This window comes from Podarcis liolepis (genome assembly GCF_965112155.1).
Source record: "Podarcis liolepis genome assembly, chromosome: 13".
Lineage (NCBI taxonomy): Eukaryota > Metazoa > Chordata > Lepidosauria > Squamata > Lacertidae > Podarcis > Podarcis liolepis.
This window is the reverse complement of record NC_139573.1, coordinates 2,302,974-2,328,697: the sequence shown is the minus strand read 5'-3', so window position 1 is coordinate 2,328,697 and position 25,724 is coordinate 2,302,974. Positions and strand designations below refer to the sequence as shown.

Here is a 25,724-nt window from a genome sequence, read left to right as displayed (position 1 = left end):
TCCATAAGACGCACCTTTTTCTTCCTAAAAAATAAGGGGAAATGTCGGTGCGTCTTATGGAGCGAATGTGTGGTCCCTGGAGCCAAATTGCCGAAGGGCAAAAAGCAGATCATGCTTCTTTTTTTGAAAGAGGGAAGTAGGTGTTGAAATAAAGCCGCTGATCATTTGCCGATCGGGGAGAGAGATAAGGGACGCTAGAGATAAAGGAGGCTGCCTGGGAGGGGGGGTAAAGACAGCAAACTTGCAAAGGGGGGAAACAGGAAGACCAAAGCAATGAGGAGAGAATTTAGAAGAAGAGGAGGAGCAAAAAAGGAAAAGACACTAAGGCAAACGAGAGGGAAGGGAGTGTTGAAAGGAAGCAGCTGATCGGTGGGATCGGAAGAGAGATAAGGGACGCTAGAGATAAAGGAGGCTGCCTGGGAGGGGGGAGGTAAAAGCCCATGGATCCTCAGGATTTTTGCATTGGGTCACCCCAAATTCACCATCAGATCACATGTCCGTGGCCACAGCACGAACCACAAAAATCTTACATCCACTGTTTCGTTCACAATATGTTTTTCTTATTTTCCTCTAAAAACCGGGTGCATCTTGTGGTCAGGTGTGTCTTGTGGAGTGAAAAATACGGTAGTTTATCTTGATTTCAGTAAGGCTTTCAACAAAGTCCCCCATAATATCCTCGCGAGGAAGCTGGTAAAATGTGGTTGCAACGAGGTAACTGTTAGGGGGATTTGTAGCTGGTTGACTGACCAAACCCAAAGACGACTCATGAATGTTTCCTCGTCATCCTGGGAAAAAGTGACAAGTAGGGTTCTGTCCTGGGCATGTTGTCGTTTAACGTCTTTATAAATGATTTGGACGAAGGAATTGAGGGGATGCTCATCAAATTTGCAGATGACGATAAATGGGGAGGGGTAGCCAATGCCACTGAAGATAGATTTGGGATTCACAATGAATTTAACCAGATTGGAGAACTGGGGCAAATCTAACAAAATGAATTGCAGAAGGGAGAAATGTCAGGTTCTGCACTTTGGCAGGAATAGCCAGCTGCACAAATATAAGATGAGAGACATTTGGCTTGCTAACCGTAAATGTGAAAAGGATCGAGGGGTCTTAGTAAACTGGAAGCTTAACACAAGTCAATAGTGTGATGCAGCAGCAAAAAAAGCTAACACTATTCTAGGCTGCTGTACGCGGGTGGCACTGTGGGTTAAACCACAGAGCCTAGGGCTTGCCGATCAGAAGGTCAGCGGTTCGAATCCCTGCAACGGGGTGAGCTCCAGTTGCTCGGTCCCTGCACCTGCCAACCTAGCAGTTACAAAGCATGTCAAAAGTGCAAGTAGATAAATAGGTACCACTCTGGAGGGAAGGTAAACGGCATTTCCGTGCGCTGCTCTGGTTCGCCAGAAGCGGCTTAGTCCTGCTGGCCACATGACCCGGAAGCTGTACGCCGGCTCCCTTGGCCTGCAAAGCGAGATGAGCGCCGCAACCCCCGAGTCGGCCACGACTGGACCTATTGGTCAGGGGTCCCTTTACCTATTCTAGACTGAATCAACAGAAGTCTAGGGTCCAGATCAAGGCAAGTCATAGAACCATTCTATTTTGCCTTTGTTGAGCCACACTTGGAAGTCCTGTGTCCAGTTCTGGGTGCCCCGGTTTAAGAAGGATGTGGACAAGCTGGAAAGCGTGCAGAGATCTGGAAAGCAAGGGTCTGGAAACCAAGCATTGTGAGGAACGGTTGAGGGAGTTGGGGATGTTTAGCCTGGAAAGAGAGATATGAAAAGCCGTATTCAAATATCTCAAGGGCTGCCACATGGAGGAGGGAGCAAGCTTGTTTTCTCCTGCTCTGGAGGGTAGGACTCGAACCCGTGGCTTCAAGTTGCAAGAAAGGAGATTCTGACTAAACCAGGCATAGGCAAACTCGGCCCGCCAGATGTTTTGGGACTACAACTCCCATCATCCCTGACCACTGGCCCTGCTAGCTAGGGATGATGGGAGTTGTAGTCCCAAAACAGCTGGAGGGCCAACTTTGCCTATGCCTGGACTGAACATTTGGAAAAAACTTTCTGTCCAGCAGTGGAAGAGACTCCCACGAGAGGTGGTGGATTAACCTTCCTTGGAGGTTTTTAAACAGAGGTTGGATGGCTGCCAGTCATGGACGCTTTAGCTGAGATTCCTGCATTACAAGGGGTTGGACTAGATGACCCTTGGGGTACCTTCCAATTCTAAGATTCTATGATAAGAGGAAAAGGTTTTCGCCCTTCGTAGCACTAGCCGATGAAGCTGGATGTTGGGAGGTTCAGGACAAACAAGTCCTTCGCGCGGCAGTGTTAAACCATGGAACTCCCTCCCACTTGAATGGCTTGAAAAGAGGCTTTCCTCCATAAATTTGTCTTATCGATGGCTATTGGCCACGATGATTAAGCTCTGCCTCCGCAGCTGGGGAGGCAGTGATGCTTCTGAATTTCGCTTGCTGGAAACGGCAGGAGGGGAGATTGCTGCTCTTAAACTCTGCCTGGACATTTGCCCATCATGGGCATGTTTAGCCCAGGACAGAGGAGATACACGAGCGACACCTTCAAATATCTAAAAGGAAGAGGGAGCAGGCTTGTTTTCTCCTGATCCAGAAGGTAGGACTCGAATCCATGGCTTCAGGTGACGACGAGGTTCCGATTGAACAGGAAGAACTTCCCGGTGGCAAGAGCTATTTGACAGTGGAACAGACTCCCACAAGACTGTCATACCTCTGGTTAAATATGCTTCAGGTTGAGTGTTTTCGGGTTGTGCGCCATGGCGACCCAGAAGTAACAGAATGGGCTCAGTGGTTTAGACCACAGCGCCACCCGCGTCCCTTTTAATAATACAGTGGACGCTCGGGTTGCAAACATGATCCGTGTGGGAGGCACGTTCGCAACCCGCAACGTTGCGTCTGCATATGCGCAGGTTGCAATTCGGTGCTTTTGCAACCTTCTGATCAGCAAGTCCTAGGCTCTGTGGTTTAACCCACAGCGCCACCCGCGTCCCGGATAAGAGAGGGCCCCTTAAATAACTGGTTAAGGAACAGAGAGGAATAAATGGATAGATCTCACAACAGAGGGATATTAAGGGGGGGGGTTTCCTCCCACCAGACTAAGAGTTGCTTTTGGGACTAGTTCATAAATAGTCCAGAGGCGGCAAAGTTTGCTAACACTTCTCAATTTTGTTTCAAAAAGAAAAGCCAAGTTTTTGCAAGTGGGTTTTAGGTGCTAAGTTTATAAATGGGTTTAGTCATTTGAGAATCCCGATAGATGTCTGAATTAATAAAACACCAGGGTATAAATGATAAATTATTATTATATGTTTCATCTCGGCAGCGGATGAAACTGGTTCTGAAATCAAGGGAGTGAACATCTGCAAGTAAACCAGTTTTATGTTGTGCACCAGCAATTTCATAACCCTTAATGTCTGAATCCTCCGTCACAAGAGCAAAAGGCAGCGATGAGAGGACAGCCTTGCAAAGTTAATTTTAAGAATGCCATTTTCAAAGGCATTTTAGTCCAATGCTGGCTGTTCTTTCCCGATACAACTAGCAAAGAGTTTTTAAGAACCTCCTAAATCTAAAGAGAAACCATTCTGATACTTCAGTTAAAAAAAAAAAAGACCAGTTTGGAGAATCAAAAGCTTTCAAGACATCTAATTTAAAAGGTTTGCCGCACTTCTTGCTATCCTGTACACTATTTAATCCCCTGCAAATTGGATGTGATATTTGTCTACCATAAACTCCCACTTAAATCTGGACGGGCCAATGATGGAAGGATACTCAACCGATTAGCAAGAACAGCTGTTTTTGATCTGTTACAGTTGTTCTGTTTTATATACATTGTAAAATGCGTTAGGAACATTCAACGCCCCCCCCCCCCCAAAAGATGGATGGGAATTAAAGCAGGGAAAGCCGTTGGATAAAGTGATGTGTTTTGATTGAGAAGATCTGCAGCTGGCAGTGACTGACTTAGGGAAATGATATTGGGCTTGTGGGGGGTTAGCAGGATGAAAACAATGATATGCAAATTGCAAATTCCAGGTTAGGGATCATTAGGAAAAGGGGAAAGCAAAATTTGAATGCTACAACAAACGCTTTTGCGCAAATCTATTATTGCAATTGCACTTGGAATGGATGTGGTTGCAGAACTCCCTTGAACCAGAATATCATAAATTTGTAAAAGTAAATAAATAGAAAATTTAAGAGGGGGGGGAGAGGGATAATGGGCAAATCCTGGCAATGTATACGTGCAGAGTGAATAGATTCTACAAAGTCTGTCCACCCACCTCACGTTCATTTGGTGGAAAGAGAAGAGCCGGGCCCAAGACATTTTGCTGCCTGAAGCGAAGGATGAGATGAGATGGGGTATTGCATTTTCACTGTCTCTAAAAGCCCCCCTTTCATTCTTAGCCTGAAAAGACCCCCAAAGCACCAGGCGTGCCGGTGCCAACGCATTTCCCAGTTCCAGCGCAGCCAATTTAGCAGAACTGATAAAGGGCACCGTAGTAAGAACAGCCTTGTTTTGTTCCTAATATTCACCCCAAAAATAAAACAGGTTTCTTCCTTATAAGAAGGCCTGCAAGTGAAATTACTGACAGCGCATCTTTGGTTCACGTTTGCTTGCCAAAGCAGGTAATTTGCACTATAGGTCTTTAAAAAAAAACACAGACACACAGTGTGCATTTGGCTGTTAACCAGAAGGGGGCATGGCTATGGGCAGTATTCCTGCACAGCTGGGGCTGGACTAGATTGACTCTCAAGGTCCCTTCCAACTCTGCAATTCTATGAGCCTTCCACCATCTCACGTGCAAAGCAACCAGGCTGGCAGATGGCTCGCTCTTTGCCATGGGGCAGGGGCTCCACTGCGCCCGAGGCCAAGGGTCTGCTTAATGGGGTACCACATGCTCCCCTAACAGCAGACTGTCTGGCCAGAGTGGTGCATGCTCTGGTTATCTCTCGCTTGGACTACTGCCATGCGCTCTACGTGGGGCTACCTTTGAAGGTGACTCGGAAACTACAACTAATCCAGAATGTGGCAGCCAGACTGGGGACTGGGAGCGGCCGCCAAGACCACATAACACCAGTCCTGAGATCTGCATTGCCTCCCAGGACATTTCGGAGCACAATTCAAAGTGTTGGTGCTGACCTTGAAAGCCCTAAACGGCCTCAAAGGCCCAGGATACCTGAAGGAGCGTCTCCAACCCCATCGTTCTTCCCAGACACTGAGGTCCAGCTCCGAGGGCCTTCTGGCGGTTCCCTCCCTGCGAGAAGCCAAGCTACAGGGAACCAGACAAAGGGCCTTCTCGGTGGTGGCGCCTGCCCTGTGGAACGCCCTCCCACCAATGTCAAAGAGAACAACAACTACCAGACTCCTAGAAGACATCTGAAGGCAGCCCTGTTTAGGGAAGCTTTTAGTGTTTAATAGATTATTGTATTTTAATATTCTCTTGGAAGCCGCCCAGAGTGGCTGGGGAAGCCCAGCCAGATGGGCGGGGTATAAATAATAATAATAATTCCTACTACCAGCTGCCCACCACTTGCCCTGCCCTTCAGCACTCGTCGCCTGAGGCAGGAGCCTCATCCTGCCTCATGGCGGGGCCCAAGAGCCCTCGCCAGCCCGGTGCCCTTGGGGTGTGCTTCGGACTACAAATCCCATCAGCCCTGGCTTACAAGACCCTGGGGCAATGGGAGGTGTGGCGACGTACACAGAAACTCCATTATGGCAGTGTTTTTCAACCAGTGTTCCGCGGCACACTAGTGTGCCGCGAGATGTTGCCTGGTGTGCCGTGGGAAAAATTGAAAAATTCGAAAGATTTTTTAAAAAGTCAAATTTTCACCCACTAGGCGGGCGCTGGACTGTGTCCACCCTATTTTCCATCCATCCTGGGTGGGGATCAGATCGGATGAGAGCGGACAGGCGGTCCGCTCTCATCCGATTCCCCATAGAGAGCAGCGGGGCTCTGATATCTCCCTCTCCGCACACAGTGGTGGTGTGCCTCGTGATTTTTTTCATGAAACAAGTGTGCCTTTGCCCAAAAAAGGTCGAAAAACACTGCATTATGGTTTCGTGTGGCCTGCGCACTTTGGAACTCTCTGCCTACTGATATCAAGCAGACCCCTTCGCTGTAAGCTTTTTGGAGGCCTGCTAAAAGCACAAAAGATTTAGAGAAGCCTCCCCAGACGCTTAGGTCAGTGTGAATTTTAACCCGCTTTAAGAATTTTAACGAATTGCATGTTTTGAACCGTGGCTGGTAATCTTTTCAGGGATGGTTTTGTTTTTTGCAAACCACTCCGAGGCCTTTTTAACAATCGAACGGCGCGGGATGGACAAAAATGACGAAACGAAAGGCCCCGCCGTGGACTGAAGAGGGACGAGGGCATCGGATCGCTGGGCCAACCTGGAAGGAGCGCCGTCCAAATCTAGGAAGTCAGCAGCCGGTTCCACAACCATCTAAGCTTTTATTTCCTTGCAAACTTTGCAGGGTGAAAGAGAAAAACTTTTGTTATTTACAAAAGATGCATTTTGGGGGGGGGGGATATTGTACAGAAAGGGGCGGGGGCGAAGGGGATTTGGCATCTTTTAACACCCATGAATATTTATACATATAACCCCTAATTGAAAAGCCAGACAGTTCCTACGTCTTTTTCCAGAGGAGAGAGGAGCATAACAAAAATGGGGGGGGGCTGGCAATTATGTACAGCAAAGAGAACCCCCCCAAACTTAAGGCCCAGGAATAGAAGCTTAACAGTCCTGCCTCCACCCCCCCCACTTGAAACAAGAGGGGTGGAAGCGTTCACCCCCCCGCCACGTTTTGCACCTGGGGGGGTCAGAAGCTACAAAAAGAAGTCCGTTTTTGTTGTCGGGTAGTGGGGGAAAGAGTCTTTTAACTCCTTTAGTAATCGTCTTCCTCGGCTGCCGTGGCTCCGTCCGACGCCCCACGGGTGGGGGGGGACGCTCTCTTTGCAGAGGCGGCAGAGGAACCCAGGAGTCCTGCGGGCAGCTGGCCGAGAGAGAAGCTTGCCCCTCCAGTGAAGAAGTTAAGTCCTCGGGCGGCGACCGCCCTTAACATTCAGCGAACCACAAAGTTCGGGGGGGGGGGATTCCCCCATCTCTCGGAGTTTCAAGTCCGTGCCGATTTCGCACCGGAGGCGGGGGGGAAATACACACACACACAACAAAACAAATCGGAAAAAAGCTCGAGTCTGTAAACATGTTTCCACTCTCAGTAGGAGCTGGGAGGCCAAGTACGCCCCATCACAGTTTCGTGTAATACTTGGGGGGAGAAGGGGGGTCTCTTCTCCGCGCCGACGGCAGCAGCAGCAGCAGCAGGGGCGAGGTAGATGGGCTTCTAGCCAACCCTTGGCTGATGAGGGCTAGAAGCATGAAAAACAAGAGTCGAGCAGGATTCGCACCCAGGAGTCCAGAGGAGGGTGGGAAGGTTGCACAGATCCACTGCCACCCCGACTGTCCGCCTTCTGCCAACGTAGAAGCAGGCGAGCCCCATCGCTCGTCTCCCGCCGGCCCCTGTGCCGAGCGGTAAACCGCCTGCGGGGGACCCAGGCGTCCGGGCGACGGCTCTTTTCCGGCTTCGCAGCACCCCCTCCCCAAACCCTCGCGCCGCTCGGAGCTGGCACAAGTTATAACACCCCTTTGGTTGGCTCAAGAGGCTCTGAGACAAAAAAATTATAATTATGCACACACACATACACACACACTCCCCGATCGAAGCACAACCACCCACCGGAACAAAAAGAGGTCGCCGCCGCCAGAATTCTCGCCCCTCCCCAGAAGCAAGTCAATTTGTACAATTTAAGGCATCGGAAAAAACGCAACAACGGAAAAACAACAACCCCGCAAAGCTTTTCGCTAATTTTGGGAACGGCGAGAGTTTGGGACGCCGCGGAAGAAAGGGGAGGAGACGCTCTTTTCTGAGATCTTCCCCAAAAATGGCCAAAGGCAGAGCATCCCTCGGTCTCTTTCTGTCTTCCCCCGTCCCAGCGGCCGACGTTGCAAAGCGATCCATTCCCTCCCCCCCCCCAAACGTGCGGGACTCTGGCGTCCCTTCTGGCACCCGGTAAAGTGGAAAAAATTAAAACCAAGTTCCCCCAAAGCAAACACACATACCAATAAAAGAAAAAACCTCAACACATAACCCTCCCACACTGGCAGCCAGGAGAGGTTGAACCCAGCAATTTTTACATTCATAGTCACATTCCAAATGGTTGCCCCCCCCAAGACCAAAATACACACAAATATATATATATATATCAGTTAAAGAAAGGCATTGATGCTGCTGCTGCTACGACTAAGGAAGGAAGTACTTGTGTCTCACAAACACACAAAAAACCCAAAACATTGTCTTATGTAGAGCGAAACTGGCATCAGAAATTGGACTCTTTCCTCCGGGGGGGGGGGCAAAGGCGGAGGAAGAGGAGTCCCACTGTAGTGGCGGCTGTGGGGTTGCACCCCCCCGGCCCCCAACCCCTTTCTACCATCTTCACATTTGGTGGATTTCCTCTCGAAACACAGCAACAAAAGCCCCACGTAAATTTGGGGCAGGGGGGAAGAAGGGGTTTGGAGCCCCCCTCCTAAGCACAAATAGCCCCCCCCTCCACCGTCCCAATTAACAGCTGGAATTAAAACCTTTCCCCAGCTTCTTCATGTGCTACAATTCTTCTTTTTTTTTAATCTCCTTATTGCTCGGGGTTTTTAATATTTTTTTTTAAAGAAAAAACACCCATTGATAATACTGGGAGAACAACACACACACACAAACACCCCCCCAAGACCAACAGGTGGTTGAAGGTCATTTCCCCCCCCCCCTTTATAAACTGATAAGGCAAAAGTCTGCGCACAAATGCATGCGCGCACAAAACAGGTTCTGCGTGTGGGAGAAATCAAGCGTTTATGCAATTGAAGATGCTTACGAGGTGGGGGGGCGAGGGGGGGCGGCAAATCCGCCGGTCGCTTTCGCGGACGGGGAGCGCATCCCGTTTCACTCACAGTCTCTCGCACTCTTCTCACAGACTGGGGAAAAATAATAATATTATTCCACAGAGCTGGGCGGGCGTTTCCTCCAGTCAAGAGAGGAAGGGGCTGCGTCTCTGTCATTCTACTCTTGAGACCTCCCCTCCAACAAACAACAAAGGACCCCCCCCCCCCGGATTACAGGTCAGGGCTGAGGAGTCTCCCACTGCCACAAAGCCAGTTGTTGTTGTTTTTTGTAAACTTTGCCCGTACCTTGATAAAAAAGAAATGCGCGAAGGAACAGAGAAGTCTTAGGATTATTACAGTTCACAACCCCGTCCCGAGGTTTCGGTGCAAATGGAACAAAGAAAAGGGGGGGGAGGAATATCCCAACAGGACACACGCAAAATTATATGGCAGGACGGCGCGGGAAGGGAAAAGACCCCCCCCCAACACCCACGCAACAAAGCCCCCCGTTTTGCAAGCGAGCGATTGATACGAGGGTCTGACGACGAGATAACAGCCCTTGATTGGCAAAGGAAGCAGCTTTCCTAAAATACATTCTTGAGGCAATATCCTTCTCCGCTCCCCCCCCCCCAGGGCAAAAATAAAATAAAATGAGGAGAGGGTGAAATGGTACCAAGTCTTCGGACGCGAGAGATGCCGTCTCCGTAGCTCATCGACCGTTCGGTAGGAGAGACGGACGGGTGCCACTCTCGTTGGAGAGGTGGAGGAATAATGCCAAAGTTGGCCACCTTGGGAAACCCGCCCCCCCCCCGACACACACACTCCAAAGAGGACGTCTACTCAGGAGGAGGCCTGACCCACTGTGGACCCCCGTCCTGTCCCACTGCCGCCAAAGGGGGAAACAGCTTTTGGAGTCACAGAAGAGGAGGAAGAGGAGGAAGAGGAGAAGGAGGTGGCCTTCGATTTGTGGCGCCTGGGGTGGGGTCTCTCCTCCTCCACAGATGAATACTGACCAGAAGGTAAATGCGAGTGGGGCAGAGACACTGGGGGGGGGTGTCCGATCCCCCCTCCACCCTGAAAAAACGAGCAGCCTTCTTCCATCCTACTTTGAGAGAGGCGGAGAGGGAGGACCGGACCTCTCCAAGCCATCACCTCGTCCTCCTGCCTTGTAACACAGGAACCATTAAAAAACATCACAGTATTTTAAAGGGGGGGGGGGTAATCAAAACACCACACTCACACACATACACACACACACACACACACACACACAATATCGATCCTTCCGAGTTTGTGGTCTCGCGCAAACATAAAATACGGAACATCAGAAGATTGAAAACAAAAAAACGACGATGGGCATTCCAGCGTTTTGGTCATGAGCGTGGGACTGTTTCCCGAGGGGGTGTGTGTATTTTTTGTCGCTTGCGTCGCGGCTCGAAAGCTGTGTTCGTTTAAAGGATTTCTCCCCCCCCCCTTTCTACACACACACACACACACACACACACACACACACACACTGCCTTAAAAAATAACGCACAATGCCACAGAGAGGAGGAGCCAATGGCACCAGGCAAGAGCTCCTCCGAGACCTTGGCGCGACCGAGCGAGAGGCACCCTTGGGCCAGGGGCGTTCGCAACAATAACCCCCCCCCAAAATAACAAGAGCAGGTGGGCTTTTGGAACGACACACACGTTTACCAGCGAGGTGCGGAAGACGATGAGGGTCTCCCTGCGGCCTCAACCTGTGAGTCTCCGTGAGAGGGAGGTTATAAAGAGAGGTTGGGTGGGTGGGGGGCTTAAGAAGGGGGGGAGCAGGGAAATTGCTTTCCTATGACCCCTGGCTGCCCCCGCCACTTCTCGGGGTTCTGACCTCCAAGTAGTACCTTGTGTGCACCCAGCGACACCCCCCACCCGTGTGGGAAGGGTTGTAAACAGAACAAAAAATTAAGTTCCTTGCGAGCTCACGAAAATCTCTGTTCAAGCAACATTATATATATATATATATAGATATAAAAGGTTATCATCTGTAAATATACTATATATATATATATATATATATATATATATATATATATATATATACACACACACACACACACAAGCACAACCACAGCTACATATGCACAGGAAAACCACACCCCAAATTGTCAGCTCCCTAAATGTGGGGTGCGTGTGTGTGTGTGGAAGGGGGGAAGAGTTTAGTCTTAAAAACGCCGGTTCTCCCGAGAGTGGGAGACCGCGAATAAGACCTTGGCGGTGGCTTCCTTGTTTTAAAGTGAGATTTTAAGAAGGAAGCACATTCGCCGCCCCCCCCTTTACAAACAGCGCTTTGTTGCTCTTGAAACACCATCTTGTAACAGGCAGCTTTTGGGGTTGGGGGGGGGGGAATAAACGTGGTTCTGCAGCTTCGAAATTGTCGCCCGAGGATGCAGTACATTCAATTCTGCTCTGAGTGCACCAGGGGGAGAGAGTTCCTGACGTCAGTAAATAAACTCAGGTCTTTTTCTCCGCAAAACAACGAAGGGGGGGGGGGGACAACACTTTCAATAACGATTTGATTCTCAACTGTGTACACGTTAAAAAAAAGGGAAGAAATTGGGGTGGGAAAGGAGGGTAGGGAAGGTTAAAAAAAACAAAATGCACAAAAACCCCAGAAGACTCACAATGCGCCCCCAAATTCTCCCTTCGGAGTTTTTCCCTTCCTCTCCTTATATCTCTGAATGGAAAAAAAAAGTGCGTCTCATGCAGACATGCAAAACAGTCGCCGGGGGGAAAAACACGTCGCCTTCTGCAGCACGCAGGAAAGAAAAGGTTTCTACGGTAATTCGCAGGTGGGGAGATTTCGAAAAAGGCGGCTTTTGAGAAAAACGAAGGCTCTTCGCTTTGCGGGATTCCTTGGATGAAGCCAGAAGGTTTCGTCCGGAGCCGACAGGAATTCTTGGGGCCGGGTTTGCAGAGCAAAAGCAGCTTCTGGTACGAGCAAACCTGCTTCGACGTTAGTGTAAAATTACTCTTTTTGCAAAGTTCTCTTTTTTTCCCCCCCTCCTCCTTTTTTCCCTTTGATTATAAAAAAAAAACAATCCACACAAAAAAAAACACAGATAGAATTGTAATGTCCAGGGGGGGGAGGGTAGGCATTTGTGCAATTTTCTTATTTAAAAAAAATGACGACAAGAACAACAACAGAAGAAAAAAGTCTTATAAAAAATGGCCTCTTCGTAAGAGAAAATATATATACTGTGCGGGGCAAGTCTGAACAGTATTTACACAAATGTATATATTTATATTTATATATATATAGTTATCCAAACAATGGTAAAAAAAAACACAGTTCCTTTTTTTTTCTAAGTGCATTTCTTCAAGTTTTCCTTTTTTTTGTCTTATAAATCTTTTTTATATCAAGCCTTTTGTGAAATTGCCATTCACGTTTTTTTTGTTTTCTGAAAACTTATCCCCGTGTGAAAAATAAGTGTTTTCTTCTCAAAGATAAAAATTTTTGTAGGTTTTTTAACGATTTTCTTTATATATATGTATATAGAAAAAAAAATCTTCTGCGATTGAAAAAAAAATTTTTTTTTCCTCTTTTTTTCCTTTTTCCTTTTGAACAAGTTGCTGTAAAAAAAAGTTCTTTTTTCTTTTCTTAGATAAAGTGCATCGGCATTTAAAAAAAAAAAGTTTTTTGTTCGTTAAGGTGCTTATTTTTGTTTTTTTGTTTTTTTTTCTCGTAAGGAAAGAAGTGCTTAACATCCTCCTCCTGGCCGGTGTCCAACTGACCGTTGCCGCCACTGACCGCTCCCTCCCCACGACTTCCGACCTCCGGTCCAGGAGGGGAAGGGGGGGTGATGATTGGGATGGGGGCACCTGGCCGCCTCTCTTGCAGTGCACATTCAGCCGAAACTGAAATTGGTTAGATCAAGGCAGCAGCGGCAGAGATACAGAGAGAGAGAGAGAGAGAGAAGAGATATAGACACAGAGAGATGAAAACGAAGAGATATTCCTATTGCTGTGAGTCAGTAGTCCTCCACCGTTTCCAGCTCGCTCGAGGAGCCGTGAAGAGCGTAACCTGGAAGGGGAAGAAGGGGAACCAGTCAGGAACGAGGACAGCGCCCCCCCCCACCCGAAATCTATCTGACTCATCCTTCCGCCCCCCAACCACTCCCTCCCCTTTCCGTCCTGGAAACCCATAGCAGTGGTTCGAACCTTTCTGGCGCCATGCCCCACCGCAGCATCTCTAAAATCCTGGGGCCACGGTGACATACACCGTATTTTTCCGTGTGTAAGATGCCCCCATATGTAAGACGACCCCTGTTTTCTGAGCCCAGAATTAAGAAATAAATAATAAGACGAGCCCCAATTTAAAACTTAAAACATTTGGGGGGGAATTCAGCGGACGCTCGGGTTGCGAAGGTGATCTGTGTGGGTGCACATTCGCAACCCACAGCGTTCGCAAGCCACATCTCTGCACGCACGACTGTCGGAACCCGGAAGAAACCCGTTCCGGTACTTCTGGTTTCCAGCAGTCCGCAACCTCAAGCGGCTGTAACCCGAGGTATGACTGTATAGTCTTATGCACAGGAAAATACAGTGATTCTTGTTATTCAAAAAGTGAACTCCTATTCACGTGGAGGAAGCCTAAAAGGCCACCAACTTGGCCTAAACTAGGGTTACCAGACGTCCCCAGATTTGCAAATCTGTCCCCGGGAAACGTGGCAGTGGCAGCCTCAGCAGCCCGGAAGCGAAGTTGGCTTTGGCTAGCTTCAGGAGATGCTCGCTGCCGTGGCGCCCGCCATTTTCCCGGCGCCATGACAGCGAGCAGCTCCTGAAGCGAGCCAGAGCCAACTGCGCTACCAGACTGGCCCCTCCTGGGCAACGGCTGCCCGCCCGTCACTCCAGAGCCTCCCCTGATCTGTCAAAACAAAGGGGGCAGGAGATCGGGGAAGGCTTGGGAGTCACAGGACTGCGTGCCGTTGCCCGTTTTTTTTAAAAAAAACTGCGGATTTATGTTTCACAGGGTGTCAAAGTAGGGCTTTGCACCTTTATACAATATTCATGTGTGCTTGGCCCAAGGGTCTTTTGCCTCATCATCCCCACTACAGTGGTACTTTGGGTTACAGACGCTTCAGGTTTTAGACGCCGCTAACCCAGAAATAGTGCTTCAGGTTAAGAACTTTGCTTCAGGATGAGAACAGAAATCGTGCTCCGGCGGCAGCGGGAGGCCCCATTCGTGGTGCTTCACAGTTTCAGGTTAAGTACGGACCTCTGGAACGAATTAAGTACTTAACCCGAGGTACCACTGTACTGACTCCCTGTTGCTACTCAACTTCAAAAAAAAAAAAGTGTCCCCGGATTCACTGAAAAAAATCTGGTAACCATAGTCTAAACAAGCTTCCAAATTGCCCCCCTATGGGGTGTTTGCCCCATGCTGGAAACCGCAGCCCTACAGGAATTAAGGCAACAGAACTGGAGCAGGCAAGGGACTCCAGACAAAAATGGGTTAAGGACCCTGGGGTGGGAGTTTTAGGGACCCTCCCTTCGGGTGGGGGTTTGGAGGGGGAAGTGGGTTCCCACCACAGCGGTCAACCTTCCCTCTTTTTGCGGGAAATTCTCTTATTCCAGCGCCGTTTCCCGCAGCTATCCCGGATTGTTAGATATCCCGCAGACTGTCCCCGGGACAGGTGAGGCTGCTGATCCCTTGTTTTCAAATCTGAAAGTTGACAGCCATGGTTCCCACTACCCGGCTCCCGTTCTGGTACCCCACAGGAGCCCCAGTCCCAGCCCCCCTTTCCCTCCACCCCCGGAGGCCCAGGGCTCGCCCCCCGCCAGGCCTCTCACCCAGGATGCTGGGGTCCGCGTGAAGCATCATCGGGCGCCTCTTGATCTTGGCGGCTTGGCTGTTCTCGAAGGACGGGGCCTTGGGGCTGTGGTTGGACTGGAAGAGGGACTGCAGGCTGCTGGAGGACAGCCAGGCTTCCTGCGAGGAACACAAAAGGGCATGGCTTGAAGGGAGACCGGACAAAAACGCCCAGGGCGCGAAGCCAGGCCCTCGCCTGATTTAACACTCCATGTCCTTTTAACGGCATTCGTAGGAGGGGCTTTTGTTTCCGCTTCTGTTTTTATTGTGCATTTTGCGTTCTTACGTTGTGAACCACCCGATGATCTTCGGGTGAAGGAGTGAGGAGTAATTGACAGGCTTCAGTGCAGGCAGGCGAGAGCCAGACCACTGGGGCACCCTATCAGCCGAGCTGGCAGCCAATGATTTTAAAATACATACATGCATACACACATACATACAAACACACACAAAATTGAGGGACGTGGCTGGCACTGTGGGTTAAACCACAGAGCATAGGACATGCCGATCAGAAGGTCGGTGGTTCGAATCCCCGCGACAGGGTGAGCTCCCGTTGCTTAGTCTCTGCTCCTGCCAACCTAGCAGTTTGAAAGCACATCAAAGTGCAAGTAGATAAATAGGTACCACTCCAGCGGGAAGGTAAACGGCGTTTCCGTGCGCTGCTCTGGTTCGCCAGAAGCGGCTTAGTCCTGCTGGCCACATGACCCAGAAGCTGTATGCTGGCTCCCTCGGCCACTAAAGCAAGATGAGCGCCGCAACCACAGAGTCGGCCACGGCTGGACCTAATGGTCAGGGGTCCCTTTACTATATAAAATTGAGTACTTGACGAGGCTCACTTCCTTTTGCTCCTCACAGGACACAACCTCTTTTTCAGGATTAAAATTTCGGTCTGGGCGGATTTTTAAAATCTGGCAAAATGTCTGGGTTTTTCTGCTTGGTTTTTTTGTTTACAGTAACCCAATTTTTTTTCTCCTAGTGACTCACATCTACGGCGCCCGGCTAAGCTAGTCTGCAGCAGAGAATCACAACAGAGCAGCATCTGAAACTCCCCACCTACTGTACAAATCCCTTCTCTTGTGGCCGAACTAAAAGGACTCTGGCTCAGCTACAAAATCTTGGAGGAGAAGGTGCCTGGGAGGGCGAGAGCTAACTAGCTACTAGCAATAAATCAGAGATTCTGTAGCCTATATACTGTATTTTTCGCTCTATAAGATGCACCTGACCATAAGACGAACCTCGTTTTTAGAGGAGGAAAACTAGAAAAAAAATATTCCGAATGAAACAGTGGATGTATGATTTTTGTGATTCACGCTATGGCAAAAATCCTGAGGATCCATGTGGATCCATGCTTTGTAACCAGGTTTTGGCACCATTGCAGCCCCAGGCTCGTTTTTTTTGGTGCAGGCTGCAGCCACGGACATGCTATGTGATCTGATGGTGAATTTGGGGTGACCCAATGCAGAAATCCTGAGGATCCTTGGGCTTTTACCTCCCCCCCCCCCGGCAGCCTCCTTTATCTCTAGCGTCCCTTATCTCTCTCCCTGCAAACGACCAGCGGCTTTGTTTCAACACCCACTTCCCTTTTTCAAAAAAGAAGCAGCATGATCTGCTTTTTGCCCCTGGGCAATTTGGCTCCAGGGACCACGCATTTGCTCCATAAGACGCACAGACATTTCCCCTTACTTTTTAGGAAGAAAAGGGTGCGTCTTATGGAGTGAAAAATACGGTATTTAAAACGAGTGTCGTCAGTGATCTGTAGGTAAGCAGAAGTCGGCAGATGTGTCCAGTTTATTGCTCTTCAAAATATGGCCACCCTACCAAACCTTGCTGTTTCTTGGGGAGCTGTGTGTTCTCAAGTCAAACGTGACCCGGATTGGACTTCCCTTGCCCTCTTCAGCATATGTTGACACCTGGGGGCGGGAGATCGATGGCCGGTTCCCGCAACCGAGGGCCGCTCACCTGCTGCTGCTGGCGCTGCTGGCTGGCTCTCTGCTTGGCACGGCGCTCCAGGAACTGCTTCGCGAACTCTTTGGCTTCCACCGTGTCTCCCAGGTAGGAGCGGATGCAGTCGTGGACGTCGTAGGGGGACTCCACCTCCTTCAGGAAGGCCACCACAGTGGGGACTGGGTTGGGGTGGTGTTTTGGGGGGTGGGGGGGAGAGGATGGCGGAAGAGAGAAGAGGAGAAACAGGATATTGCCACATCCTATTGCAGGGTAATCCCTACACAGATGCGTGGAAAGAGAGGGAGAAAATATCAACCCTCCCTCCCGGGTCACAGCGACAAACGATTCCCAACAGAAGACAGCAAGGCCTCTGTCTGGGTCAGGGGGGCAGAACAAGGGGGAAGAGTCTTGGCTTTTATTTCTTTGCGTTTCTCTATGTACAGTGGATGCTCGGGTTGCACACGTGATCCGTGCGCGATGCACGTTCGCAACCCGCTGCATTCGCAACCTGCATCTGCACATGCCGGGTTGTGATTCGGCGCTTCTGCGCATGTGCAAAGTGCGATTTAGCACTCCTGCGCATGCGCGGCCGCTGAAACCTGGAAGTGACTCGTACTTCCGGGTTTCGGCAGTCCGCAACCCCCAAAAATGCAACCTGAAGTGGCTGTAATCCAAGGACTGTATACATGCAGTCTTTGTGGGACGACTGCTTTTTTAAAAACATGCTTTATTTGTTCCCGTTCATTACAGGTGACTCCCCGTTTATGGGCATAAATTGGGGGGGGGGAGCCTGGCCTCACAGTGCTTCCAACTCGCGAGGCGGCCTTCCCTGGAGCCTGAAGAGGACGGCCCCCCTTTGGGCTCCAGGGAGGGTCTCCTTGCGAGGCACAGGTGTAACACCGCTTTGCTTAGGCTGCTCAGGTCTCTCCCTCCAAATTTCCAGCTAAATTTTTTTGGGGGGGGGTGTGTGCCTGTATTCACAACCTGCCTCCACCCTCTTCCATGCGCGAAGCAAGGATCCACGCAGGTGCCGTTAAAACTGCCCCCTCCCGCCCCTAACTCTGCTGCTAAAATCTGGCACCAAAAAACAGCTTTCTCGTGGAGCTGGAGGGGACACGGGGGGGTCATCTATCCCAACCCCCAAAGAGGTTTGGGGTTTTCTCGACCGCCTGCCTCTGGGCCTGCGCTATCCTCCTTCCAATCCACCCCGGGGCAGCCTGGGGGGGAGGGGGGCCCCTGTCCTGCTGTCCCTCCTCTTCCTCTTCTCCCCCCTCCCCCTCCCGCCTCCCCCCATACCATCAAGTTGGCTGGAGGTATTGAGGGCATGGAGCATTTGCTCACACCACTGCGTGAAACCGTCCTGCGGCTTGTGGATTCCCTGAAGCAGCTTCAGCAGCTTCTCCTCCTCGTCCGTCTTCTTCCGGCTCTGACGACAGGAGGCGTTGTACGTGTCCCTGAAGAGGAGGAGACCGGGGGTTTGTGTGAGCTCGGATCCTGCCCCTCTCCCATGGCCAAGCCCCACCGTCCGCCCGTCCGCCCCGCTGCTCACCCCAGGGACGGGCTGCTGCGGCTGTTCTTCAAGCCCAGGCTCCTGGCGAGGGGGCCGGCGTTCTTCATGCTCTCTTCCCAGAGGCTGATGGAGCTGTTCTTCTCGTGGGCTCCCCACAGCGGGCTCGAGTCAGCCCCCCACTGCGAGGGGAGGCTGGTCAGACTGTGGCCGCCATGCTGAGGGGGGAGACAAGCGTGAACCTGTTTGCAGAAGCCCAAACCCAACACAGCAGCTGCTGCAATATTATTATTAATAATAATAATAATAATAATAATAATAATAATAATAATAATAATAATGAATTACATATAGAGTAGACTAGAATTTATTATTTATGCCCTGCCCATCTGGCTGCGTTTCCCCAGCCACCCTGGGCGGCCTCCAACAGAGTATTAAAATACAGTGGTCTGTTAAACATTAAAAGCTTCCCTAAACAGGGCTGCCTTCAGATGTCTTCTAAAAGTTTGGTAGTTGTTCTTCTCTTTGACATCTGGTGGGAGGGCGTTCCACTGGGCGGGTGCCACCACCGAGAAGGCCCTCTGCCCGGTTCCCTGTAACTTGGCTTCTCGCAGCGAGGGAACCGCCAGAAGGCCCTCAGAGCTGGACCTCAGTGTCCGGGCTGAATGATGGGGGTGGAGACGCTCCTTAAGGTATACTGGACCGAGGCTGTTTAGGGCTTTGAAGGTCAGCACCAACACTTTGAATTGTGATCGGAAGCGTACTGGGAGCGAATGTAGGTTTTTCAAGACCGGTGTTATGTGGTCTCCCAGTCACCAGTCTGGCTGCCACAATCTGGATTAGTAGTTTCTGGGTCACCTTCAAAGGTAGCCCCACGCAGAGCGCATGGCAGTAGTCCAAGCGGGAGATAACCAGAGCATGCACCACTCTGGCAAGACAGTCTGTGGGCAGGGAGGGTCTCAGCCCTGTTTAGGGAAGCTTTTAATGATTGATGTCTTGTGGTGTTTTGTTAGAAGCAGCCCAGAGTGGCTGGGGAAACTCAGTACGTCGTCATCGAAGGCCCTTTACACAGGTAAACTGGCAGCCCTGTTCAGGGAAGTTTTTGATGTGTGACATTTTGATGTGTTTTTATACTTTGTTGGAAGTCGCTCAGAGTGGCTGGGGAAACCCAGCCAGATGGGCGGGGTACAAATAATAAATTATTCTTATTCTTATTCCTTCCTTCCTTCGCCTGGCTGGGTCCTCTCAAGCTGCCCCCCCCCCCGGGGGGAGCAGGGGAGGGGCTGACTCACGGCTCTCTGCTGCGCCCGCTGCTGCTGTTTCTGCATGTGCCTCTCGGTCTCTTGCTGGAGCTCCAGCAGGGCCTTCATGGAGACGTTCTGCTTGGTCCACAGCGGGTGAGAGTTCTGCTGTTGCTGGATCAGTTTCAGGAGCTCCTGGTGGCGGCACTGGGGGGGGGGAGGAGAGGCGTCAAGAAGGGAGGGCGGGAAGTGAGCCTGGCGCCTGGCAATCCAGGAGGGCCACCCCACCCAAAAGCCTGCACCAGAGCAGGGCTCACCTCTTCCCGCAAGGCCCGCACGTCCCCCAATTTCTGGATATCCGAGATGCTGAAGCTGTTCTGGGTGGAGGAAGAGCTGTTCACGGACTGCTGGCCCCACGACGAGGAAGAGGGTAGCTGGAGGCAGAGGAAAGAGGGAATTAACGCCACACAAAAGCTTGGAAACAAACTAGGATTAGATACCCTACTATGCTAAGGCCTGAACATTGATAGTTACCTATACAGTGGTGCCTCACAAGACGAAAAGAATCCGTTCTGTGATTCTCATCGTCTAGCAGTGTTTTCGTCTTGCGAAGCAAGCCCATTGACGGATTAGCGGATTAGCGCTATTAGCGGCTTTTAGCGGCTTATCGGATCAGCTGATAAGCGGCTTAGCGGCTTAGAAAAAGGGGGGGAGGAAAAAAAACCAGCAGGAACTCGCAAGACATTGTCGTCTTGCGAAGCAAGCCCATAGGAAATTCGTTTTGCGAAGCACCTCCAAAACGGAAAACTCTTTCGTCTAGCGAGTTTTCCGTCTTGCGAGGCATTCGTCTTGCGGGGCACCACTGTACAGTACTTTCCGCCAGAGAACTACAAGTGAAAAACTTGAAACTCAAAGGACTTGACGGTGTCCCATATCGACCTAGAGGAGCCTGTCCTATAATCAATACCCCCCGTTCCACCCAACCCCAACTAGCAAAATATCAGCCTATATACCGCCGTCGACAGCCTATCCTATGAAGACCAAATAGTAGACACAATAGCCCAACACTAATACGTAAGGCTTTATCGGCCGAGGAAGCCGCCGTACTCTGGGGTTGCGCCGCTCATCTCGCTTTATTGGCCAAGGGAGCCGGCGTTCAGCTTCCGTGTCATGTGGCCAGTAGGACTAAGCCGCTTCTGGCGAACCAGAGCAGCGCACGGAAACACCGTTTACCTTCCCGCCAGAGCAGTACCTCTTTATCTACTTGCACTCTGACATGCTTTCAAACTGCAAGGTTAGCAGGAGCAGGGACCGAGCAACGGGAGCTCACACCGTCGCGGAGATTCGAACCGCCGACCTTCTGATCGGCAAGTCCTGGGCTCTGTGGTTTAACCCACAGCGCCACCCGCATCCCATAATTTTTTTTCCTATACATGTTGGAAATTATATTATAGTAAGCCTTGTATTGTGATGTTTACCATAATTTTTTTTTGTATACGTATTGGAAATTATAGTAAGTCTTGTAATGTAATATGACAGCGTTTACAGATGTAATATAAGAATGTTAACAAATAAAATTCCAAAAAAAATATGAATTTCCCCCCAAAAGCCACCCAAAGAAGCCCCCCACTTTCTTCCAAAGAGTGCCCCCACCCAGGCCAAGTCCCAGAGCCTTCAGAAAGGGAGGGGGGAGAGAAGAAGGAAGCCGCTCTACACCCACAGCGCAAGAGCTCCTGTGGACCCACACGCTCACAAGGGGTCCGAGCTGGAGGAAGAGGGGGGGCTGCCTGGGCCGGGGAAGAAGAAGAGCTATCGGGCTGGGGCCCCACCTGCGCATGGGAGGCCGTGCTGGCACTCGCTGCCCTTGCCTGCTTGCGCCGGAACACCTCCTCCTCCTCGCGGCGCTTCTGCTCCTCCTGGCGCCGTTTCCGCTCGTCCTCGTCCCTCTTAGCCCTGAGTTCGGCGCCTCTCCGCTCTTGTAGCTGTGGGGTGGGAAGGGGTTGGACAAGCCGGTTAGGGCGCGAGGAGCCGCCTTGAACAGAATCAGGTGGCCGGGGGTCGCATCGAGCGCAGCACCGCCTGCCCAGAGTGGCCCCAGGGTTTCAAGCAGGGAAGTCTGTCTGAAGGTGACCTGGCCACAGTGATCCACACGACAGTCACCTCCAGGCTTGACTACTGTAATTCGCTCTACGCGGGGCTGCCCTTCAAGCTGACCCACAAATTCCAGCGGGTGCAGAATGCTGCAGCGAGGCTCCTCACGGGGTCTCTGCCATGGGAGCATATTCACCCAGTGCTTTTCCAGCTGCATTGGATCCCGGTGGAGTATAGGGTCAGGTTCAAGGTGCTGGTTTTGACCTTTAAAGCCCTTCACAGCCTAGGACCCTCGTACCTATGGGACCGCCTCTCTCGGTATGCCCCACGGAGAGCCTCAAGGTTCATATATAGCAACACCCTAGAGGTCCCGGGCCCTAAGGAAGTCAGATTAGCCTCAACCAGAGCCAGGGCCTTCTCAACACTGGCCCCGTCCTGGTGGAACGCTCTGCCTCATGAGACCAGGGCCCTACAGGATCTGATCTCTTCCCGCAGGGCCTATAAGACAGAGTTGTTCCGCCTGGCCTTTGGCTTGGAGCCAATTTGATTCCCTCCACCTTTTTCTTTTTTCTTTCTCCTCCTGTGATGAGGCTGCATTTTAATATTTTAATGTTTCAATGTTGTATTTTAATCTTGTTTTTAAGTTGTATTCATTCAACTTGTTTTTATTATTGCTTGTTAGCCACCCTTAGCCTGGCCTTGGCTGGGGAGGGCGGGGTATAAATAAAAATTATTATTATTATTATTATTATTATTATTATTATTATTATTATTATTATTATTAAGGTGCCATTCGGGATCGGTCTGGGGCACTTTCCACGGGCAAGGCAGATTCCCTGCCACGGAGCCTAAGTTGCAGGAAGGCCCCAATTCAACCACACACACACACCCCAGCCCCGCCACGCAACGCGCAACTCACTTTATGTTGCAGTTGAAGTTGTTCTAAGATTGGACCCTGAGTTGAAGAATTAATTGGAATATCCCATAAGCTGGCCTCACCGCCTGGAAAGAGAAAAGAGAGAATTTGAGGCCGTGGGTGGGAGAAGAGAAGAGGCGTTAGCAATATGAAAATCACCAGTTTGATCCCCTCGTGTCCAGTGCCCCCCAACCCTATAAAAAGCATTGTTCAGAACAGTGGTTTGCCCGACCCCGGAAGGTAAAATTCAAAACAGTGGCGATTAATTGCACCTTTCCTCAACTCCAATTGAAACTGTTTCGTTTAATGAATTCAACTGGTCTGTTATTTGACGAGCCTGATCCACTGATACCAGCTTTTTTGGCGTCTGGTGGTCATTTAAACCTCCAGGGCCCCCTCCCCAACCTGGCTATTAGCACACACACCCCAATCCCAGGTTACCCCATTGCCAACTCTGGGAGCCAGGGGTGTAAAGTCAAGCTTAGGCCTGCCGCTCTGCTTACACTTCTACCAGCACTCGCGTTTTTCTCCCAGTGGACTTTGAATGTATTTTGATAAAGGTTTCGCAACCACTGAACTTTAATCTGTGAGCTACGGGGAAATGGAAGACCCACCCACGCCAAGGGTGATTCCAGTTCTAGGAACGGGAAAAGAAAGGTGATGATTGAACGAATGTTGCTCAAAACCACACACACACACGCCCTTGACTGAGGCACGTGTAGCTGCTGTTTTGCTTGTGTGCGAGAGACCAACATTAAAACTCCCCAACCTTAATTCCCAGGAAGAGCCCTGTGAGATCCAGGCGCTTGCGCCTCGCTTTTTGAATGCCAGCGGCGAGCCGGCTTGGAAGATAAGGAAGTTATCCTGTTTTATTCTCTTTTTTTACTTTCACAAAATTTATACACCGCTTTCTTTCTTTTTTAAGGAGGGGGGGAAAACTCCGGAGAGGTTTATAATAAAACAAAGGGGAAGAAAAAATAATAGCAATCTGGGACTTTTAAAAATTTAAAGCAAGCTTGAAGAGATAAAATCGGATATGGAAATATGGAACTATCGTGAGAGGCAGGACTGAAATTCGGAGTTGCTTTGACATTCAGATTGTGGGAAGTCGTAAAATTAGAATTACCGTATTTTTTGCTCTATAAGACTCACTTTTTCCCTCCTAAAAAGTAAGGGGAAATGTGTGTGCGTCTTATGGAGCGAATGCAGGCTGCGCAGCTATCCCAGAAGCCAGAACAGCAAGAGGGATCGCTGCTTTCACTGCGCAGCGATCCCTCTTGCTGTTCTGGCTTCTGAGATTCAGAATATTTTTTTTCTTGTTTTCCTCCTCCAAAAACTAGGTGTGTCTTGTGGTCTGGTGCGTCTTATAGAGCGAAAAATACGGTAAATTCGGAAGGCAATTGGATTTGTTTTTTTATTGGATTATGATTTGATATGTTAATTGGATGTCTTTTATTGGAAAATTAATAAACGCTCTAACAAAGAAATTTTTTTTTTTAAAGCAACGACAGATTAAAATTATCCATTTTCTAAACATCTGCAGCAGTGCCAATTCCACTGACCCAAGGGGCTGAGCGGGCGCTTGCGGGGTCAGGCAATTCTTAGGTCATACAATCACCTTGCAAGCCAGCTGAGGAACAATCCCATTCGGGGGGTTAGGGGTGAGTATGGATTTGAACCGAGCCCACGAGTACTAAACCGCATTCCAAGAACTGTGACTGGCTGAACGCCAAGGCCCTGCTCTTGGAACTGCGCAAAACCACCTCCTCCTCCTCCTTTCACTCTTCTTATGCCCAGAGGCCCGAGTTGTCACCTGATTGCGGTGAGGCTGAGGTATGTGTGTCCCACAGGGACCCGGTATCTGGCACAGATATTGATCGGTTCATAGAAGGAATCATTCCCTGCTCCCCGGCTCTGGAAACAAGCAAAGTGGCAAAGTTAGGGGGCAGGGGAGAAACTCAACCGTCTCAGGGCTTCAAAGGAGGATCGGACAAACCCGTGGAAGCTGGGAAGACCAGCCATGGCTGCTAAACCATGGTTGGCTATGCTGCGCCTCCGCGGCTACGAGACAGCAATGCTTTTGAACAAATCCCAGTTGCTGGAAACCACAGGAGATAATGTTCAGAGGCCGCTTGTGTGTTTCCCACTGAGACATCTGGTTATAATTATCATCATCATCATCACATAGATTTTCTCATACAACACCTTTTTCCCTAACAGGGACTCAAGTCAGCTTACGGATAAAAATAATAACAGCTAAAACCATACAGGTGAAACTTTAAAAATTAGAATATTGTGAAAAAGTTCATCTATTTCAGTAATTCAACTTAAAAGGTGAAACTAATACAGTGGTACCTCGGGTTACATACACTTCAGGTTACATACGCTTCAGGTTACAGACTCCGCTAACCCAGAAATAGTGCTTCAGCTTAAGAACTTTGCTTCAGGATGAGAACAGAAATCGGGCTCCGGCGGCGCGGCGGCAGCAGGAGGCCCCATTAGCTAAAGTGGTGCTTCAGGTTAAGAACAGTTTCAGGTTAAGAACGGACCTCCGGAACGAATTAAGTACTTAGCCTGAGGTACCACTGTATATGAGATAGACACAAGACATGCAAAGCCAGGTATGTCAAGCCTATATTTGTTATAATAGTGATGATAATGGCGTACAGCTGGTGAAAACCCCAACTTAACAACCTTGGAAAATCAGAATATTAAATGAAATCATTGGGAACATCCAACTTCTTCTGCAATTACCTTTTGAGGCTTTCCCTCCTTATGGAGGGTCTCAAGGATGGCTTTCTGCACGACTGTCAGGTCAGCAGCCTTCCCCGTGATTGTGCTTCCCACTGAACCAGACGGAGAGACCATTTAAAGGCTCAGGAACCCATTGAAGGGGTTATGGATTGAATAGCTACTGCACCTTTTCACAATATTCTAATGTTCTGAGATTGTTAATTTGGGGTTTTCATCAGCAGTACGCCATGATCATCGCAATTATAACAAATAAAGGCTTGACGTATCTCGCTCTGCATGTCATGAGTCTATCTCATATATTAGTTTCACCTTTTAAGTTGAATTACAGTGGTGCCTCGCAAGACGAAAAGAATCCGTTCTGTGATTCTCTTCGTCTAGCGGTTTTTTCGTCTTGCAAAGCAAGCCCATTGAAGGATTAGCAGATTAGCGCTATTAGCGGCTTATCTGCTGATCGGATCAGCTGATAAGC

General features: G+C 49.9%; 1 protein-coding gene and 2 long non-coding RNA genes across 9 annotated transcripts in view; 2 read left to right on the top strand and 1 right to left on the bottom strand.

The window, feature by feature from the left end:
• Positions 1-5,596: 5,596 nt before the first annotated feature.
• Positions 5,597-9,148, top strand: LOC310692269. Its single transcript, XR_014518699.1, has 2 exons — positions 5,597-5,717; positions 6,058-9,148. It is a non-coding gene; the product is annotated as an uncharacterized lncRNA (long non-coding RNA).
• A 1,308-nt stretch (positions 9,149-10,456) lies between these two features.
• LOC310692250 lies at positions 10,457-12,911 on the top strand. The gene is made up of 2 exons (XR_014518677.1): positions 10,457-11,526; positions 11,574-12,911. It is a non-coding gene; the product is annotated as an uncharacterized lncRNA (long non-coding RNA).
• The window catches only part of GIGYF1 (GRB10 interacting GYF protein 1), a 49,343-nt gene continuing 35,731 nt past the window's right edge, over positions 12,113-25,724 (bottom strand). For 4 of the 7 annotated variants that reach the window (XM_083472510.1, XM_083472509.1, XM_083472512.1 and 1 more), the window contains exons 19-28: positions 24,315-24,415; positions 22,505-22,587; positions 21,324-21,476; positions 19,812-19,928; positions 19,546-19,701; positions 18,296-18,471; positions 18,043-18,200; positions 16,762-16,925; positions 14,784-14,922; positions 12,113-13,014 (exon numbers count right to left, since the gene is read on the bottom strand). In XM_083472510.1, the coding sequence (XP_083328636.1) occupies positions 12,962-13,014; positions 14,784-14,922; positions 16,762-16,925; positions 18,043-18,200; positions 18,296-18,471; positions 19,546-19,701; positions 19,812-19,928; positions 21,324-21,476; positions 22,505-22,587; positions 24,315-24,415 (1,300 nt within the window). In that variant the 3' untranslated portion in view covers positions 12,113-12,961. The remainder of the gene's footprint in view (positions 13,015-14,783; positions 14,923-16,761; positions 16,926-18,042; positions 18,201-18,295; positions 18,472-19,545; positions 19,702-19,811; positions 19,929-21,323; positions 21,477-22,504; positions 22,588-24,314; positions 24,416-25,724) is intronic. The other 3 variants (XM_083472514.1, XM_083472513.1, XM_083472515.1) reach the window with 1 other exon arrangement.